The sequence below is a fragment of the Cyclopterus lumpus genome, chromosome 15, assembly GCF_009769545.1.
Source record: "Cyclopterus lumpus isolate fCycLum1 chromosome 15, fCycLum1.pri, whole genome shotgun sequence".
NCBI lineage: Eukaryota > Metazoa > Chordata > Actinopteri > Perciformes > Cyclopteridae > Cyclopterus > Cyclopterus lumpus.
In genome coordinates, this window is record NC_046980.1 from 21,064,848 (window position 1) to 21,086,787 (window position 21,940).

Consider the following 21,940-nt stretch of genomic DNA (forward strand, 5'->3'; position numbering starts at 1 on the left):
GCCCGGCCTCCTGCCTTGGCCCTGCTGATGCGCCCCGCCCCCCCTCCTCTCTACCTCCTTCTGTTTCATGGATTGGAGTTCCATTCATACATTGTCATATTCATGTATTGTGTTTATGTAACTCTGTAATGCTATTCATTCTGAACACATGACATCTATTGCATCTGTCCATCCGGGGAAAGGGATCCTCCTCTGTTGCTCTCCTGAAGGTTTCTTCCCTTTTTTCTCTGCGAAAGGTTATTTTTGGGGAGTTTTTCCTGATCCAATATGAGGTCAAAGGTCAGGGATGTCGTATGTGTACAGATTGTAAAGCCCTCTGAGGCAAATTTGTAATTTGTGATATTGGGCTATACAAAATAAACTGAATTGAAAATTGAATTGAAAATCAGGGACATTGCAGACAATCACAGGGACAGGAAGTGCAGGGAAACAGAGAACACAAGAGACGGGGACTTAAAAGTAAAACAGGAAACAAGACACAACAACTCCAGATCTACAGTGTGTACTATATCACCCATTCGTCTAGTTTACAAATATAAACAAGGATATTTAAAACACCAAAATAATAGAATAGTCTATATCGCATAAATGTTAAGCCTGATTACTAAACTGCAAACACTTGTTTGGCCAAAATTGTGGTAATTTGGTGACAACAAACATTAAAGTTAAGTCAAGTTCAGTCAAGTTACAGGTTGTCCAGATCTCTACAAAAGCTTTGTGTATCAATATATATTAAAAAAATATATTAAAAAAAAGGATTGGCTACACTACATGTGCCCTCGGCTTGGGCAGAGCCATCTCCAGCGCAGTTTGTGTGTGTATCAGTGCATCTTAGCACGGAAATGGAGGACACATGTCCCGCTGGGTCAGATACAAGGTTCAAATACAGTTTCCAGCAGTTTTGAAATTGGAATATTAAAGCTAACCTGTCGAATTTGTTGTAGATTTAGAAGTATTCATTTGGCCAACACCTTTAACATTACCCGCCACCCGCCATGACAAATTGCTTGTATATGAAAACATACTTGGCAATAAAAGGTTCTGATTCGGATAATGTTTAATGTATACTATAAAGACTGGGCACTCAGACCAAATATTATTAAGAGTCAGTAACAGTCCACAACATATCCAGAAGTACATTTCATTCTGACTCATAACACGTCAGGTAAAAGGGCTGATATTGGGTTCATCTCTGTTTCGGGTTCTTTGATTGACTCGGGACAAACAGGATCAACGACCGGATGCCACAGGACCAACAGACGCTGTTGAGGACAGGAAAAGTCCAAGGTTAGTTAGTAGTAATGAAAAATATTACAAAAGTAAAGCAGAATTAAAACAAGTAAGCAGGATGCGTTGGTGCTCTCACCTGTCTGAGGGTGCCCTCTGTGAGGCAGATCTTGACGACAGCCCAGATGGGTACTGCGGCCACGGAGGAGAGGGCCATGGCCCAGCCCAGACCGTAGGCCCAGCCTGGGTACGCATAGCCCTCACTAGTTGTCAGGGTCTGGTGGTCCAGGAAGAAGCCGAAGAAGCAAACCTTGAGGGGATAACAGAGGGACAAACTCATTGGGCGAACACGCAGACGCTGTTAATCGATAGGACTTGCAGCACGGTAGCCTATTGTCTGTGTTTTCAGAGCCAATATTAGCATTAAAGATTAAAAGAGTTGAGTATCGAAAATAAATGTGCATGCAGTTTTAAAGAGGGTAGTACGGGATTTTACTCATAGCTCTGTTTAAGAAACCGATATTCTGTCAAATATTTGTCCAGAGCCCCAGTTGTGTATGAAATAGCCTGAATTAAAGCATGTGTTCTCTGCTGCATCCCACTGTAGGTTCGTCTCAAACATGATTCTTGTAACTTAGTTTTTGTTCTTCTCTTAGTCATCCAAAACATAGATTGTTTAAAAGAAGTGGACGTAGTCGTTTTGACGTCACCCATTGGTTTGTGGACTGCAGTTTTGAAGCCTCAAGCAAAGCATTTTGTCTGTAGCCATCTTGTTTTTATGCAACCAGTGAACAAATGTGTTTATATTTAGACTGCTGTGGAGTGACGTAGAGACGCCGTATATGGCTCTGGTAGAAATGCCAACCTGGACTTGTCCGTTAACTCCCACATGAAGCAAATCTCAAGGACTGCATTTCTTCATCTACGTAACACTAAAAGTGTTAGGATCCCTGTCTGTTGTTAGTGTTGGCTCCCCTCTTTGTTCCCCTCCTGTCCGGTTTGTTGTTGTGTGCTTAATGTTTTGCTTTTTCAGTCTACAGTCTCCACCTCCGGTTTCCGCCCACTACCACGCCCCTCTCCTTTGGCTCAGCTGGGGCTCGTTGCCCTAAGTGCCGCCAGCTGTTTTAAGGACCATGGCATTCCCTGACGGGTTGTCAGATCATTCTGGTCACCAGTCTGGTTCCTACTGCATGTTGGGATTCACCAGATCTCTACCGATCCCGTGGGTAGCAAGGACTTGAGCTCGGTTGAGTTGCCCTCCCGACTCCAGCGAGGGAAGACTCGCGCCTGATCAGCTGGTCAACTCTGATCATTGTTTTGTTTGTTTTATTCTTTGCTGTTTTTTCCTTCCCGATCAATTAGGGAAATAAAGATCCTGAATCTTAAGGTCTGCTGCGTGAGCGTGCGTTTGGGTCCTCCACACCACACAACCCTAACAGAATGATCTGACCCTCCTCACGAACCCAGCAGCCGCAGCAGCATCGCTTGCGGAGGAGAGTCTGCAGAGGGCGATCTCGTCGCAAGGCAATCTCCTCGGACAACACCACCTGATGCTGCAGAACCTCCTCGACTCCCAGCGTTCCATCGGGTCCCAGATGGCGGAGATAGGAGGTCTGTTACGGGATGTCGCGCTGCACCGTTTTCCCCAGCCCGACTACCAGCCCCGTTCCTCTCCACCGCAGCCGGTTCCGCAGGACTCGGCTGGCAACCATGAGTCTTTTGTTCCTTCTCCTGTGCCCTATGGCGGAGCGTCCGGGGAGTGCAGAGGATTTATGCTCCAGTGTAATTTTGTTTTTGACCAACAGCCCCGCACATTCGCCTCGGACAATGCTAGGGTGGCTTATATGGTGGGGTTGCTGCGCAGCAGGGCACTCGTCTGGGCTGAAGCTTGGCTCGTCAGACGCTCTCCTGCCCAGGTTTCCTACACACGTTTCGTGGAGGAATTCAAGAGAGTATTCGACCACCCGGTGTACACCCGGGACGTTGTTCAGCGCCTGCTCAGTCTTCGTCAGGGCTCAACTAGCGCAGCGGAGTACTCTGTGGATTTCCAGATTCTGGCCACGGAGTCTGGTTGGGACAAGGAGGCACTAAGGGGAATTTATCGCAGCAGTCTTTCGGATTCTCTGAAGGACGAGTTGGCCGTCAGGGAGGAGCCGGGGTCTTTGGATGAGCTCATCACGCTCTCCATCAATATCGATAACCGCATTCGGGAACGTCGTCGGGAGAGGAGCTACGGGCCTTCCTATCCTGTCCGTCAGTTTGCTTCCACTTCCAGCTCTCAGCCTCCGAGCCTGTTCCGACGTTCCAGTCTTGCGCGCCCCCGCTCTCCTCCCTCAGCACCTCCCCCTTTGGAGCCGGAGGAACCGATGCAACTCGGCCGGATTCATCTCTCTCGGGAGGAGAGAGAGAGACGCCTCCGCGCTGGAAGCTGTTTGTACTGTGGTGAGTCGGGACACCGCATGGCCGTTTGCTCTGTTCGGCCAAAAGAGAGAGCTCGCTGGTAAGAGTGGGGAAGCTAGCGGGCGGTTCAAGGTCAATTCCCCATTCCAGATCTCGATCGCTATTTCCTGTCACCCTGGGCTTGCCATCTGGGCCAGTGCACCTATCGGCGCTCATCGATTCAGTGGCTGAGGAGAGCTTTTTGGACACTGAGTTCATCAGGAGTCATGGGATTCCGGTGGAGGCGTTAGAGTGCTCTCAGCCGGTGTACGCACTGGATGGCAGCCTACTGGCAGAGATAACTCACTGGACTCAGCCTATTTCCCTGCTCGTGTCTGGTAACCACAGTCAAAAGACCCGGTTTTTCGAGTTCCCTTCCCCGCAAACACCCCTGGTTCTGGGACTCCCCTGGCTCAAGGACCATAATCCTCAGATCGATTGGGCTGGGGGTCGGATCACCGGTTGGAGTCCCGCCTGTCACTCCCGCTGCCTCAGATCTGCTGTGCCCCGGCAGCCTAGTCTTGTAAGCAGACATGACGCTTGTCCTAGCCTCGCCGCAGTGCCTCGGGAATATAGGGACTTGGCAGAGGCATTCAGTAAGGAGCGGGCCCTTTCACTTCCTCCTCATCGTCCCTACGATTGTGCCATTGACCTGCTTCCGGGCGCGTCACTTCCCACGAGCCGGTTATATAATCTCTCCCGGCCTGAGCGTGAGTCCATGGAGAAGTATATAACCGATTCAGTCGCCGCAGGAATCATACGGCCCTCTTCTTCACCTGTGGGAGCGGGTTTCTTCTTCGTCTCCAAGAAGGATAAGAGTCTTCGTCCCTGCATTGATTACAGAGGTTTGAATCAGATTACCATCAAGAATAAGTACCCCTTACCACTTATCTCCTCTGTTTTTGAGTCCTTAGCTGGAGCCAAGATTTTCACGAAGCTGGACCTCCGTAACGCTTATCACCTGGTCCGAATTCGTGAGGGGGACGAATGGAAGACGGCCTTTAACACACCCCTGGGACATTTTGAATATCTGGTGATGCCGTTTGGTTTGACCAATACCCCTGCCGTTTTTCAGGCCCTTGTGAATGACGTCCTCCGCGACTTCCTAAACCGTTTCGTGTTTGTGTATATTGATGACATTCTCATCTTCTCCCCAAGTCCTCAGGAGCACACTAACCATGTCCGCCAGGTCCTGCAACGGTTGTTGGAGAATCAGCTCTTCATCAAGGCGGAGAAGTGCGAGTTCAACGTCACCTCTGTGCAGTTCCTGGGCGTCTTCATTGAGGAGGGTCAGGTGAGAAAGGACCCCGAGAAGGTGAAGGCAGTGACTGAGTGGCCGGTACCCGCCTCAAGAAAGAAGCTCCAGCAGTTTCTGGGGTTCGCTAACTTTTACCGCCGGTTCATTCGGGACTACAGCCGAGCGGCAGAACCACTGACACGGCTCACCTCCTCCAAGGTACGTTTTTCATGGTCCCCTGAGGCTGACAAGGCTTTTCAGTCCCTCAAGGAGAGGTTCGTCTCGGCTCCAATCCTGGTTCACCCGGACGAGACTCGCCAGTTTGTTGTTGAGGTGGACGCCTCTGACACCGGTGTCGGAGCTGTACTCTCCCAGCGGTCAGCTGCCGACTCCAAGCTTCATCCCTGTGCTTTTTTCTCTCGTAGACTTTCTCCGGCGGAGAGAAACTATGACGTTGGCAACCGTGAGCTGTTGGCCGTCAAGCTGGCCGTGGAGGCACTGGCTGGAGGGATCAGTGATCCCCTTTGTCGTCTGGACCGACCACCGGAATCTGGAGTATATCCACACGGCTAGACGCCTCAATTCCCGCCAGGCCCGCTGGGCTTTGTTCTTCACACGTTTTAACTTCACCATCACCTTTCGGCCAGGGCACAAGAACACCAAGCCGGACGCACTTTCCCGTCAGTTTGCCCCGGTGGAGGGAGATTCTCCTCCCGACACCATCTTACCTGCCTCGTGCATGCTTGGTGCTGTTTCCTGGGAGATCGAGAGAGTGGTACGTGAGGCCCAGCAGACCCAACCTGACCCCGGAGGGGGCCCCCCGAATCGCCTGTTTGTCCCTTTGGCTGTCCGTTCCCGAGTCCTGCGGTGGGCCCACGAGTCCCGTCTCTCTGGCCACCCCAGCATCCGCCGGACAATAAGCTGGCTCCGCCGCTCCTTTTGGTGGTCGTCTCTCGAGGCGGATACTCGCTCATTTGTGCTGGCCTGCGCTACGTGCGCCCGCAACAAGGCTTCACACGACCCCCCGTGGGGTTACTACGACCACTCCCTGTGCCTCAACGCCCGTGGTCTCATATTGCAGTGGACTTTGTCACTGGTCTCCCCCCATCAGACAGCAACACCGTCATTCTGACGGTGGTGGACCGGTTTTCGAAGGCCGCCCATTTCATTCCCCTGCTCAAGCTTCCATCAGCCCGTGAGACCGCCGACTTGCTGGTTCTACATGTGGTTAGGCTTCATGGGATCCCTGCGGACATAGTTTCGGACCGTGGGCCGCAGTTCTCTTCCCAGTTGTGGAAGGCATTCTGTCACACCCTCGGCGCCACGGCCAGCCTCTCCTCGGGGTTCCACCCACAGACTAACGGCCAGACCGAGAGGATGAACCAGGAGCTTGAGGCCATCCTCAGGTGTGTGACCGCCACCAATCCCTCCTCATGGAGTCGTCACCTCCCGTGGGTCGAGTATGCCCACAATTCCCACACTTCTACCGCTACCGGGCTATCCCCATTTGAGGCCTCCATGGGCTATCAGCCTCCCCTGTTCCCTAGCCAGGAGGTCGAGGTAGCTGTCCCTTCAGTCCAGAGCAGTGCTCGTCGTTGTAGGCGCGTGTGGAGGGAGACTCGGGCTGCTCTGCTTCGCACAGCTGAGCAGAACAAGAGAGTGGCGGATCGACGTCGTGTTCCAGCACCGGCCTACCGTGTTGGACAGTCGGTTTGGCTTTCGTCCAGGGACATCCCCCTCCGCACAGAGTGTAGGAAGCTCTCCCCCAGATATATCGGCCCTTTTCCCATCATCTCCATCATCAACCCCGTCTCGGTTAAACTACAGTTGCCTCGTTCCATGAGGATTCACCCAGTATTTCATGTCTCACTCCTCAAACCCGTTGTCTCCAGCCCCCTAAACCCTCCGCCAGAACCCCCTCCACCCCCCCGTCTCTTCGAGGGGGGCCCCGTCTACACGGTCAACCGCCTATTGGATGTCCGCCGTCGAGGTAGGGGGTTTCAGTACCTGGTGGACTGGGTGGGTTATGGACCGGAGGAGCGGTGCTGGGTGCCCCGTTCCCGGATCTGTGATCCGTCGCTCATTTCAGATTTCAACCGGCGGAACCCCATTAGACCCGGTGGTTCGCCAAGAGGCTCCCGTTAAGGGGGGGGTACTGTTAGGATCCCTGTCTGTTGTTAGTGTTGGCTCCCCTCTTTGTTCCCCTCCTGTCCGGTTTGTTGTTGTGTGCTTAATGTTTTGCTTTTTCAGTCTACAGTCTCCACCTCCGGTTTCCGCCCACTACCACGCCCCTCTCCTTTGGCTCAGCTGGGGCTCGTTGCCCTAAGTGCCGCCAGCTGTTTTAAGGACCATGGCATTCCCTGACGGGTTGTCAGATCATTCCGGTCACCAGTCTGGTTCCTACTGCATGTTGGGATTCACCAGATCTCTACCGATCCCGTGGGTAGCAAGGACTTGAGCTCGGTTGAGTTGCCCTCCCGACTCCAGCGAGGGAAGACTCGCGCCTGATCAGCTGGTCAACTCTGATCATTGTTTTGTTTGTTTTATTCTTTGCTGTTTTTTCCTTCCCGATCAATTAGGGAAATAAAGATCCTGAATCTTAAGGTCTGCTGCATGAGCGTGCGTTTGGGTCCTCCACACCACACAACCCTAACAAAAAGGGGTTCACACGTTTTTTACTTCTAGACTAGATTACTGCAACTCCTTATTCTCAGGCTGCTCTAATAAGTCTCTTAAGTCCCTCCAGTTGATCCAGAATGCTGCAGCATTCGTGTACTCACAAAAACTAAGAAAGGAGATCACATTACTCCTGTGTTAGCTGCTCTGCACTGGCTCCCTGTAAAATCAAGAATCACATTTCTTCTTCTCTTCTCCTCTTCAGTTATCAAGCTCCTCTTTCATGGAACCAGCTTCTACTTTTAGTCCGGCGGGCAGAAAACAGTCACCTCATTTAAGAATAGACTTAAGACTTTCCTCTTTGATAGTGCTTATAGTTAGGGCTGAATCAGGTTTGCCCTGGTCCAGCCCTTAGATATGCTGCTATAGGCTTATAGGCTGCTGGGGGATGTTTTAAGATACACTGAGCACCTATCTCCTCTTCTCTCTCTCTACTTATGGATACATTTACATCTCTCCATTGAACCTTACTAACTCTGCTTCCTCCCCGGAGTCTTTGTGACTTCACGTCACATAGGGTCCATTGGACCTGGCTATGTCTGATGCCTCCTGCCTGGTGGGCCGGCCTCCTGCCTTGGCCCTGCTGATGCGCCTTTTTTCCCTGTGAAAGGGTTTTTTTCTTTTTTTTCCTGATCCGATGTGAGGTCCTGGGACAGGGATGTTTTATGTGTACAGATTGTAAAGCCCTCTGAGGCAAATTTGTGATGTTGGGCTATACAAAATAAACTGAATTGAATTGAACCTGTTAATCAAAATGTAGACAGACCAGTTGTTGCCTTATCTTAATCCTCATGTCATTTCCCCTGCAGCTGTTTAAAGTGTGTAACTCACCATGCAGATCAGAGGGGTGAAGTAGCGCCAGCACAGTTTGAAATAACCCGACGGCCTCTGTCCTGTCATAAGTTGCACTGCGTCACACATCCGGTCAGCCCCTGTATGATTAATACAGTTTGTTGTTGGTGCCAATTTAAAAGGACAGGACCTCCTGATGTAGAAACATGATGAATGTCAGACTCATAGATTGGCCTGGAACCACTTGTTGAAATATGGGTTCCAAAACCATATGGTTTTAATATATACTATTAAGAAATTTGATGTTAAAGGAATATTATGAAGCATGGTATAAATCTTTACACACCACTCTAATAATTAAATACTATTTCTTATAACCTTTTACGATGTTTTTTAGATTTTAATTATGACCCTGACTGACTTCTCTTAAACTATTTTATGTTTTCAAAAAGTTTGCCTTGTTTAAACACTTAAATGCATCAACAAAACGGTAAAACCGCACACAATAATAACGTATTGTATGTTCGCAGAACTATCAATTTCATGATTGATCTCAAATCTATCGCCTACAAGAGGACATTTTGTGGGTTCAGGAATTATGATAGAGGAACTTAAATGATCAACTCTATCCACAGACATGAACGCTGATATACGATGAAAATTGCAAAATCGTGAATTATGTTCAATGACAACGTTATGGGGCCTATTTCTTGCCAATATCTAGTTAAGACACTATTTACGTCACTTTGAGGCCGCCGGGCAATCAGCCGAGATTCCCGGAAATCAAAATGTATCCGCCCTCACCGCCCTTCTTCATCCAGGAAGACTTCAAGCATTGGCACTAAATGTTGGCACTGGCCGTAAACTGTGAGGTGTGGAGTCGTCAAATATGAATATGGTACCTGTGGCCCGTTGGTTCCTTTGGTGAAAATACACATAGTCCCTGTAGTTTGAATAGCTCTTGGACAGATGCATGGGTAGTGCTATTACATCTTGTGAGCTACAGATTCATTTAAACATGGTGTTGATACCACTTACCAAAGGCCCAGCCAACAGCCACACACTGGACCGCAGATACAAATACTATACATATTCCATTGGCACCATAGTAGTCAATCAGCTGGAAGAGGTACACTCCGCCCTGGACACCACAGAAGAGGTACGTTAATGTTGTGTCGCCTCCAAATGGTCTTCGCTTGTGTGTGTTTGGGCCTGTGTGTCATACCTGAGTGGTGAGAGAGATCTGTATGATGAAGCTGATGGAGCAGAAGAAAAAGAGGAAGATTTCTCTGCGCCAGGGTCTGCGCATCTGTCCCGGGAACATGTCAATCATGGACGATATGATAGTTTCCAGACCTGTAAACTAACACACGAACAAACAGACAAAAAAAGAAAGTAACGTCTGGTTTAACTTCTACTCGAGGATGGTTCACCAATAGGAAAGTATTCCAAAACAAGTCCCTTTTTTAATGATGGAGGTGCAACCACCAAAGGAAGCTGTTGGGCTATGTTCCTTTGGGCTAGAGGGTCGGGTGTTAGATCAATTCACTCTACAGGTGTGACGCTTTTAAGGCTTGCTGCTGGAATTGTATGAACTGAAGGAGAAACTTTGCAGACAATATAAAGTAGCAACATGTAGCGTTAGACATTCCTGCAGCAGTCTATCGTTTTGCAGTCACCAAATTGGTTAGCTAGTAGCTCCTAGTAGCTAGCATTCATGGAGAAAAACAACAGACAACCATCGTCTCGTTGGTCTGGGAATTCACTGACTGTTTATTCTGTGCATGTGCACAACAGCATCCAAGTGCACGCAGGCACACACGTTCTCATGTGACGTTACTGCATAGGCTATTTAACATGGCTTTGCTACCCATATATACAAATATGCTCAACACAACAGATACTGTACAAGTCATTCATATTCATTTAAATTTAAATGTAGACTGATTGAAAGACGGTTACCTCCTTTTAACTTAAATTTTGACGTGATGAAAAGACAGGATCACCGAAGTCCTTAAAATGCTCCAGGCACCATAAAGGGGCAATAATACAAATGATGGGGGGACTGTGGTTCAGTGATGAGCAGGGATGTTCTTCAATCAGAGGATCGGCGGTTCGATCCCCGGCTCCACTAGCCCATGACGATTTGTCCTTGGGCAAGACACTTAACCCCAAATTGCTCAAGTAGCTGTGCCCACAGTGTGTGAATGTGTATTCATGTTAGTTACTGCTGCTGATGTGCAAGTGGAACCTTAGCCCCTCCCATCAGTGATTGATGTCATGTAGTGTTAAAGCGCTTTGAGTGGTTGGAAAAATAGAAAAGCGCTTTACAAGTACAGGTCCATTTACCACTTACCATAAATATATTTACCACATTGTATGGCAATATATCATATAGTTGTCAAGACATTCAATGAAAGGAGGAAATATCAGGGGATTCATCCTCTAGGGACAATGCATGTCTGTACAAAATTGCAAGGCTATAATACATTAGTTGAGATATTGAGATGCTGAGATATATGTGGATCGAACTAGTCGACATTGAGCAGCACCGGAACTTTAAGCTACATTCATACATAAGTCTTCACTGATCGAGCATAAACAGTTGCAGCATGTCTTTCTACTTGGAGAGAATACTTTGTGCAGGACATCGACTGTATGACGTGGTCTTACCAGTGTGTCCAGTCCCAGAAGCATGAGCATCAGGAAAAAGCAGACGGCCCACAGCTGAGGCAGGGGCATCATGGCAACAGCCTGAGGAAATACAATGAACGCAAGCCCAGGACCTGGGAGGACAGAAGAGACGTTTAAGTGGTCTTGTGTTCCAGGAAAAGTGAGAGGGTCCCGTGTCTGTCAGAGATGGACACTGTGGGATTCAAATCATACCTGAATCAGCCACCATGTCGATGGGGATTCCCTGTTTTTCGGCCATGAAGCCCAGAGCCGAGAAGACTGCGAAGCCGGCGATGAAGCTGGTGGCGCTATTGAGCCCACACAGCCACAGACTGTCCCTGCAGACAGCACAGAGCTTAGCACAGAAAGCAGAATTGAGTGGGGCAATGTGCCGACAGGACAGAGACCCAGCTGTCCAACTGGTGGACCTCAGGTTGTAGATCTTTGAAGGCGGTAAATTGAACATACATTATTTAACTAGAGATTGAGACCATAAACTCATGTGTACAATGTTTACTGAGATAATATATCTGGTGAGGAGTCATTTTCTCATAGACACAATCTGACTTATTTTTGCAATCTGAGGAGTCGCCCCCTGCTGGCCAATAGAGAGAATGCAAGTTTAAGGCAGGTTTTCCAGATTTTCTCCACTTTTCTGAACCCTGAGGTTGCCAATTCCCGTTTCCTAAACGTAAAAGTGACTTACTTGTAACAGTTGTTGTTGAATTTGTTGTAGCTGCTCAGTGTGATCAAGGTTCCTGATGCAGCACTATAGGAGAAGAGGACCTGAGCGCAAGCCTCCATCCACACCTGATGAACATATAACATGAAGTTAGGGTATCAGTATCATTTCACTGTTAAATTCAGGTAGCTGGGACACTAACAGCAGCATCAAAAAAAGAAAAAACGTGACCTCTTAAACAAACTAGACCTTGTAAAGCTGCATGAAAGGACTCATCTCTGTACTTGTTTTGTTAGACCTTAGTGCTGATAGAGGACTCATCTCTGTACTGGTCTTGTTAGACCTTAGTACTGCGTTCGACACCATTGATCATGACAGCCTATTACAGAGATTGGATCAGTTGAGTGGCACTGGATCAGTTGATTGGCATTTCAGGTACCGCACTAAGTTGGTTTAAATCCTATTTATCATATGGATCTCAATTTGTATTTGTAAAGGATGAAGCCTCGATTGTGAGGATTGTTGCCTAACCCTGTATGTTTTCTGTGAGTTCGGCCCACAGCCGCGCCTCTTTCCGTGAGCACTGCTGATTCTCATCTCCCGTAATCATCTCTTATTGATAAATACTCCGGACATCCTCGCCTCCGGTGTCAGTCTGTCCGTTTGCCAACCTGGCATCTTTGCCCGTGAGTAGCCGGTTAGTTACCTGTGAGTGTCTCCTGTCTGATTTCCTGTTTGTTTTAGGTGTTTTTAGTTGAGGCTTGAATGTCCTGCCTGCCGTTAAAAGCCACCTTCCGGCTCGGACCTGAGAGGATTACGTGTTCGTTTAACGGCCACCTTCGGGCCCTGAGTGGCAGTTTGCTGCCGTTACCGTCAGTCGCTTCTCGGAGCGCTGGTACATGCCTCTAATTGACAATTCCATCTGTTCACTGTCTGTTCTTGTCTGCACCCGGACCTTTTTGTTTGTTCCTGCATCCATATCCCTGCAAGAATGAATAGTCAAAGAAATAACTGCTGTCCTGTCGCTGCATTTGGGTCTGTGAACACACCACATCATAACATCGATGACCACCAACGTTAATCATGGAGTTCCACAAGGTTCTGTGCTTAGACCAATTTTATTTAATATATTTCTATATATCTATCTATCTATATATAATCAATCTATCATTTGGGCAATATTATCAGGAAACAATCCATAAACTTTCATTGTCATTCAGATGATACTCAATTATATCTATCGATCAAACCAGAAGAGACCAACCAGCTCGCTAAACTTCTTAAAAACATGGATAACCTGCAGCTTCCTGATGTTAAACTCAGACAAAACTGAAGTTATTTTACTTGGCCCAGAACACCTCAGATCAATTATCTGGTAATGTGGTTTCTGTAGATGCCATTGCCCTGGCATCCAACACCATTTTAAAGAATTATTTTGATGAACATTATCTTTAATCGTGACTTGTCCTTTAACTCCCACGTGAAGCAAATCTCAAGGACTGCATTTATTCATATACGTAACATTTAAAAAATCAGGCATCGTCTCAAAGATGCAGAAAAGCTGGTTCACGTGTGTGTTACTTCCACTAGATTACTGCAACTCCTTATTATCAGGCTGCTCTAATAAGTCTCTTAAGTCCCTCCAGTTAATCCAGAATGCTGCAGCTCGTCTCACAAACTAACAAAAGGGATCACATTACTCCTGTATTAGCTGCTCTGCACTGGCTCCCTGTAAAATCAAGAATCACATTTAAAATGGTTCTCACCTACAAAGCCTTGATTGGTGATGCACCATCATATCTTAAGGAGCTTGTAGTACCATATTGCCCCACTAGAGAGCTGCGCTCACTAAATGCGGGGCTACTCGTGGTTCCTAGAGTCTTAACAAGTAGGATGGGAGCCAGAGCTCCTCTTTTATGGAACTTTCAGTCCGGAAGGCAGACACAGTCACCTCATTTAAGAGTAGACTTCTCTCTCTGCTTATGGATGAATTTACGTCTCTCTGCACCTTACTAACTCTGCTTCCTCCCCGGAGTCTTTGTGACTTTGTGTCTTATAGGATCCATTGGACCTGGCTGTGTCTGATGCCTCCTGCCTTGGCCCTGCTGATGAAATGCGGTGCTACATTTGGTTCCTAGAGTGCTAACAATTAGGATGGGAGCCAGAGCCTTCAGTTATCAAGCTCCTCTTCTATGGAACCAGCTTCCACTTTCAGTCCGGGAGGCAGACACAGCCACCCCATTTAAGAGTAGACTTAAGACTTTCCTCTTTAAAAGCACTTATAGTTAGATATGCTGCTATAGGCTTATAGGCTGCTGGGGGACGTTGATGCAGGGCCCTAATTTTTGGGCCTGGTGATTTTGGGCTATACAAAATAAACTGAATTGAATGAATTGTCCACAGTGTCTCACCTGAAAGTCTGCCAGGCGAGAAGGATCTGGATACAGGTAGTAGACCACGCCCTGCCAGGCTCCTGGCAGCGTCAACCCCCTGACCAGCAGGATGGCCAGCATCACATAAGGGAACATCGCCGTGAAATACACAACCTGGAAAGTGCAGCAAATGTCCAAACAGGCTTTGTTTTATTAAATTAACCTGAATCTAATTGGTTACTTTTCTCACCTAAAAACATGAAAAACTAAAAGTGACAAATATTTACATTTTAGTATGCCTCAAAATCTCACAAGGTTGACGGCCATTCAAGGCACACGGGAGCAATGCATTGTGGGGAAATAGAAAACAGATGGTCCTATTGATGTCAGTGCAATTTGACATGTTTGGATTGCAATTTTGACAAGTTTGTACGCATGTAAATGTCTGGTTTTTTTACATGACGATGACACCATACCGGGTTGGTCTTTGTGCTCATGTCTCATACACAGAAATTCTTGCTAAATATAGTATAGATCTTTCTCGAGTACACAAAATCCACATACCATGCGGTGTATGTTAGCATGCAATTCCAAACAGCCAGGGAGCCAATTGTGGGTTGTATTAATTCAAGCAAACAAATTCATTCACAGCAGAGGTCTTTGCAGACACACCTGGAGCACCTTTCTAGTTTTAAAGGTATACGAGGCCCCTGAATCCTCACACCAAGACCGACCTTCCCTGTGAAACGGACCCCTTTCCAGATACAGCAGTAGCAGGCCACCCAGCAGGCCAGGAGACACAGCAGCAGATCCCACTTCACTGTGCCGACCTCCTGTATTCCCCCAGACATGGACAGAATTCCTCTACTGCACGGGGACACCAGACAGTCAACAACGGTTGCACCAACAATTTGCATATTTGACTTGTTTGACTGCCTCCGCTCCGTGTAATTTATTATGAGCTTAATGTGGCCACACCCACTCACTGCCAGAACTCAGAGGCCGATGACTTGGAGAGATTTCCAGATGTCCAGTTTACTGTCAGGTTGCCCCCGTGTATTGCAGTCCAGTTCGCAGAGGTGAAGTCCACACATCGATCTGTTGAGAGGACGTTGGTTTCAGTCATGTAAGCCTGCTCGTATACACTGCATGTTTCAAACTTTTCAGAAAGATCTGCTGTATAAATATATATACTGTATATATAGACTGCATGTTGGGAGACCCCCAAAGTTTCATCGTCCGCTGTCTTTTTCCTTGCTCCATATGTCAGGAAATGACAGATTTGTCTCTCCTTGTGACATCCTGTGGGGCTTGCTTAACATAGCACCACCTCTGAGGTTACCATCCCCGCTGTCCCCCATGGTTATTTTTGTTTTGGCATATCTACATTGCATCAAGAATGATTTTAGAAAATCTGCCGGGCAAAAGCCACAATAAATGGGGCTGCACGGTGGTTTGGCTGCTAGCACACAGTTTGATTCTCGGGCTTGACGTGTCTTCTGTGTGGAGTTTGTTCTCCCCGTGTGCTGTTAGAAAATCATGGTTTCGGTGATCAACGTTTCCCCCTTTTGAAGTCGGACGGGCACCGAAATCTGCATTGCGTTTCAGTCCGGTAGGCACCAGTCGGATAGGAACCATATTGGCACAGGCTTTCGGTACCCAACCCTAGTTAGCAAGCCATACTGACCTGTGTTCCAGGGATTGTTGCAGGTGGCCCAGGGCAGAGGGTCTCTGAAACAATAGAAGAAGTAGAGGAGGGCCCAGGCCAGGATGATGATATAGAATCTGGCATATAGCTGGATCACGATGGTACAATAGCCGGCCCCTGGAGGGAGAGGACATCCGAAAATGAGGGTTATCAATCAAAATCCCCCTTTAGTGGCGACATTTACACGTTTCTCTTTTGTCTGTAACTGTGCGGCCGGCTCTTCCTCTGTTTGTTCCTCTGCTATGAGTCTTGTTCAAAGTAATGGTTCTGTGGGGTACTTGGCTGAAGGGAAATTATCCTTTTAGAAGACTTCGTTGATCCTGGGACTTTTATTAAATAATAATGTTATTTTTTGCTATCCTTACCATTTTCAGCTCCAGTTCATTTTGAATGACACAATCATGCTCAATATATTCAACAATGTGCTTACCCTGTGCCAGCGGGCAGAGCTTGGTCCAGCAGGTGATGGTGCCCTCCTGTGTGTACTGACCAATCACAGTCTCCATCAGGAAGAGTGGCACGCCACACAGCACAGCAAAGAAACAGTAAGGCAACAGGAAGACACCTGCACGGACAGAAGTCACCAAAGACCAGTGAGGCTGTGCAACAGGGCAAGGACCACATCTGCATTAATAATATACAATTGAGTGTTTTTTTCATCCAACGTTATGCTGCCACTATCAATTATTATTTGATTCAAAGGTTAAAAGACAGTGGATTCTAAATGTTTGACATCTATTTGAAACTTGAATCAAGAGCATTCACTGGCTCGATTTTGGCTACTTCAACAAATGTAATTAAGTTAACTTGAAATGCTGGGAGATTATTATACTATAAAATATTTGAATACTATTTGAATTATATTTGAATGTGCGGGGGAAACACTGTTCAAAGAAATGAAAGAGAGAGAGAGAGAGAGACCACAAACTAATATCCACCCAGGATTTACATTCCAACATAAAGTATACCATTGGTAATTAATGGGCTTTGATTTGCTCTACATAATCAACAGCTTGTTTAAGGGGGAGGAGTCAGAGAGAAACTGGAAGCTGACGCAATGTTGAAGTTAACTGTCTTTCTGGAACTGAAATCCCAGAGTTCCTCTCACCTCAAACTGATTGTAATGGATGTTTTCATCAAACCCGTTTTCTGGAACTGGGCATAATTGATTACCGCTCTACCTTCACATTGGTATTTTTCACTTCTACTTTGTATTGCCTCAGCCTGCTCCACCAGGCTGTTTAACTTTTGGAATGTTACTATATTATTATTATTATTTTTTTTTTTTAATCAAAGCCCGCCAAATGACTCCCTGACATTTTTCTTGATAAATCGACGGATGTGTTGATCAATAAGAAATATCTGGTCTGATCTGAATTCCTCCTGAGGGCAACGTTTCACTACGTAACCACTTCCCCTGAAGCTGTTCCTCATTCTTCAATGAATCGTATTTCTGCACCAAAGAAAGCAACCACTAGTTGCTTTCTTCTTCTTCTGTTTCTTCAGCCAGTGCACATTATATATAACAAGAAAGAATACATGTTTGATACATTTTAAAACAATTTCATGTTTTTTTTGCTAGATACTGAGTTGCCAACAAATACCATAATGTATAGGTTCATGCATATACCAATGAGGTATGCATATATGTACATACCTCATTGGTGAGTCTTATTAAAGTTTCAATCATCTCAAATATTCCAGTATACGTTGCAGCTTACCTCCTCCATTCTTGTAGCACAGGTAGGGGAATCTCCACACATTGCCCAGGCCCACCACATTGCCTGCTGCTGCCAGGATGTATTCTCTTTTCTTCCTCCACTGTTCCCTCTTTCTGGTTTTCATCTCTCTGTGATCCCTCTTTCTGGTCTCGATCTCTCTGTGTTCCCTCTTCAGTCCCCTGATCGGCTCTGACACCCGACAGAGCTGGCGTTGCACTCGTCTTCATACCGTCTGGCCCGAGGCTGTGGCAGGCTGTGACATGACAACTCTCACTTGGATGAATGCTCAAAACATGTTTGAATCCATATGTAAAATTATGCAATTTTGGAAAAGTTATTAATTTATTCACAATTGCACTGAAAAAAACAACAAGAAGTACGACCATTACATGCAATTATTACGCAGGGATCTAGTGTCTATGAAGATTTGTATCTCAAACACACTATAATGCCATTTCCATTCCAATTCAGTGCATTATGGAACAATACATTCAACAACAAAAAATTGGCATTGTCTAAAAAGCTTATGTTTATTCCTTGACCATTAGAGGAATCCCTATCTTTATTTTGGTCCGTGAAACCCAATGGATTACAAAACAACGATTAAACAAACAATAATTACAGCAACTACTACTACTACCTCCATGTTCTGTGAAAGTGATTGTTGATCAAATATGTGTTGCATTGCTGACTTCACACAACCCTCAACTCTTTCGACAATGTAATCCACATGCGATCAGGATTACACATCGAGTGAGACACACAGACAAGTCTGACCCGTTTGTCGGCTTGAATGCATGTAGGATGTTTTTTTTTTGTGGACTCGAGTTGTCTCTCCCTGGCATGTCTTGTACTGCTCCACCCTCAGGTGGAGGTCTACAGATGATCTCTGCCATAACATCTGTATACAAGGTAGTGACACAGTTCAAAGTTCAATTCAATTCAGTTTATTTTGTATAGCCAAAAATCACACATTACAAATTTGCCTCTTTACAATTTGGCTTTACAATCTGTACACATACGACATCCCTGTCCCAGGACCTCACATCGGATCAGGAAAAACTACCCAAAAAAATAGAAAAAACCCTTTCAAAGGGAAAAAAGGGAAGAAACCTACAGGAGAGCAACAGAGGAGGATCCCTCTCCCCGGATGGACAGAAGCAATAGATGTCATGTGTACAGATGAACAGTGTTACTGAGTAACAACACATTCAAGTAATATGACAGAAATGTATGAATATTTAGTAGGCATGGACCACGATCCAGATTTCAACAATCCATGAAACAGAAAGAGAAAGAGATGAGGCGGGCGGCCCACCAGGAATGAGGCATCGCAAAAGAGGCCAATGAGGTCGGCCTTTGAGGCAGAGAGACGGAGAAGGAGGCAGGGCCATCGGGAAGGAGGCCAGGTCTAGGCTAGAGGCTGGATGCAGGAAGCAGGGGCAAGGACCCAGGACCAGCTTCAGACACAGGCAAGTCCAATTGACCCTATGAGAAATGAAGTCACAAAGACTCCGGGGAAGAAGTAGAGTTAGTAAAGTGCAATGGAGAGATTTAAATTCATCCATAAGGAGAGAGAGAAGAGGAGAGAGGAGCTCAGTGTATCCTAAAACATCCCCCAGCAGGGGACTTAAGAGACTTATTAGAGCAGCCTGATAATAAGGAATTGCAGTAATCTAGTCCAGGAGTAACAAACGCGTGAGCCAGTTTTTCTGCATCTTTTTGAGACAAGATGTGCCTGATTTTTGAAATGTTACGTAGATGAAAAAATGCAGAGATTTGCTTCACGTGGGAGTTAAAGGACAAGTCCTGATCAAAGATAACGCCGAGATTCTTTAAAGTGGATGCCAAGGCAATGCTATCTACAGAATCCACATCACCAGATAATTGATCTATCAGGTATTCTGGGCCAAGTCAAATAACATCAGGAAGTTGCAGGTCATCCATGTTTTTATGTCTTAAAGACATGCTTGAATTTTAGCGAGCTAATTGGTCTCCTCTGGTTTGATCGATAGATATAATTTATATAATTGAGTATCATTTGCATAAAAATAAAAGTTTATGGAGTGTTTCCTGATAATGTTGCCCAAAGGAAGCATATATAAGATAAATAAAATTGGTCCAAGCGCAGAACCTTGTAGAACTCCGTGATTAACGTTTGTGGTCATTGAGGCTTAATTGTTTACAAATACAAATTGAGATCGATCTGATAACTAGGATTTAAACCAACTTAGTGCGGTACATGAAATGCCAATCGGCTGATCCAGTCTCTGTAATAGGATGTCTTGATCAATGGTGTCGAACGCAGCACTAAGATCTAATTCAATTCAATTCAATTCAGTTTATTTTGTATAGCCCAACATCACAAATTAGGTTAGAGAACAGTCTGTAATCAGCCAACACCTCTGGATCAAGAGTGGGCTTCTTCAGGAGAGGTTTAATTACAGCTACTTTGAAGGAATGTGGTACATGCCCTATTAGCAAAGACACATTAACAATATCCAGCAGAGAGGTGCCAATTAAAGGCAACACGTCTTTAAGCAGCCTCGTTGGGATGGGGTCTAAGAGACAGGAAGTAGAAACCGTTGAAGACAATTGGTCTAGGTTAATGGGAGAAAAGCTATCCAAATATACACCAGGGCATACAGCCGTTTCCAAGGCCACTCCTCTTGATGACAGATCGGCAGTAGTTGAGGGCAAGAGATCATCAATCTTGCCTCTAATAGTTAAAACTTTTCATTGAAGAAGTTCATGAAGTCATTACTACTGAGGTCTATAGGAATACACGGCTCCACAGAGCTGTGACTCTCTGTCAGCCTGTTTGCTTTAGGTCGCGGTACTGAGGGTTATACCAGGGAGCAAACCTCCTTTGCCTCACTGTCTTTTTCTTCAGTGGGGCTATCGAGTCTAGTGTCATTCTCAGTGAGCCTGTAGCACTATCGACAATATGATCAATCTGGGACGGACTAAAGTTAGCACAGGAGTCCTCCGTCACATTGAGACGTGGTATTGAATCAAATGCAGAAGGAATCGCTTCTTTAAATTTAGCTACAGCACTGTCAGTTAGACATCTGGTGTAGAAACTTTTGACTAACGGTGTATACTCCGGGAGTATAAACTCAAAAGTTATGAGGTAATGGTCTGACAGAAGAGGGTTCTGTGGGAAGACCTCCAAATGCTCAATGTCAATGCCATATGCCAAGAACAAGGTCGAAGGGTGTGGCCAAAGCAGTGAGTGGGTTTCTGTACTCTCTGACAGAAGCCAATCGAGTCCAACAATGAGATAAATGCAGTACTAAGGCAATCATTGTCAATATCCACATGAATATTAAAATCTCCGACAATAATAACCTTATCAGTTTTAAGGACTAAACTTGATAAACACTCTGAAAATGCAGATATAAATTCTGAATATGGACCTGGTGGCCGGTACAGTATAACAAATAGAATTGGCTGTAATGTTTTCTAGGTTGGATGTGAAAGACTAAGAACAAGGCTTTCAAATGAGTTGTAGTTTAGTTTAGGTTTAGGATTCATTAATAGGCTTGAGTCAAAGATGGCTGCTACTCCACCTCCTCGGACGGTGCCTCGAGGAATGTGAGTATTAATATGACTTGGAGGAGTTGATTCATTTAGGCTGACATATTCTTCATGGCTTAGCCAGGTTTCAGTAAGACACAGTAAATCAATGTGATTGTCTGATATTAAATCATTTACTAATACAGCTTTAGATAACAGAGATCTAATATTTAGGAGTCCACATTTAATTCTCTTGTTTTGTTGCACTGTGGCAGTAGTGATGTTAACCTTTATGAGGTTATTTTGTATGACTCCTCTTCTGGTTACTTTTGATTTAATTAATTTAAGTGGCCGTGGGACAGACACAGTCTCTATAGATTCAAGGTTAAGGGTGGTTAAATGCTCGAATGGAAGTGCAGAGAAGGGTGGAAGACTACAACTCTGCTTCTGCTTCCTGATCTGAACTCTGGGTCATGGATTAAGTCCGCTAATCAACTTGGCCATGTTCGCAGAAATGAGACGCGCTCCATCCCAAGTGGGATGAATGCCGTCTCGACTCATCAGATCAGGCTTTCCCCAGAAAGTCTGCCAGTTATCTATGTAGCCCACATTGTTTTCTGGGCACCACCTGGACAACCAGCGGTTGAATGACGACATGCGGCTATACATGTCATCATTGATCAGATTGGGGAGAGGGCCAGAGAAAACTACGGTGTCCGTGTCAGGATCTGTAGCGTTGTCGTGTTTCCTGTTTTATTTTGAAGTCCTTGTCTCTCGTGTCCTCTGTTTCTCTTCACTTCCTGTCCCTGTGATTGTCTGCCCTGTTCCTGATTGTTTCCTCCTGTGTCCAATCACCTGCACCAGCCCTCTGTATTTAAGTCCTGTTTGTGTCAT

At 46.0% G+C, this 21,940-nt stretch overlaps 1 protein-coding gene across 1 annotated transcript; it reads right to left on the reverse strand.

Moving 5' to 3' along the window:
* Positions 1–404: 404 nt before the first annotated feature.
* On the reverse strand, positions 405–17,651 carry LOC117744328 (sodium- and chloride-dependent GABA transporter 3-like). The gene is made up of 14 exons (XM_034552528.1): positions 17,528–17,651; positions 16,237–16,371; positions 15,786–15,923; positions 15,085–15,196; positions 14,833–14,965; positions 14,138–14,272; positions 11,751–11,854; positions 11,258–11,382; positions 11,045–11,157; positions 9,597–9,734; positions 9,410–9,512; positions 8,411–8,511; positions 1,367–1,537; positions 405–452 (listed from the first exon to the last, which is right to left on the reverse strand). Exons 1-14 carry the CDS (start codon positions 17,649–17,651, stop codon positions 405–407), a joined length of 1,680 nt encoding a protein of 559 aa, XP_034408419.1.
* Positions 17,652–21,940: the final 4,289 nt, after the last annotated feature.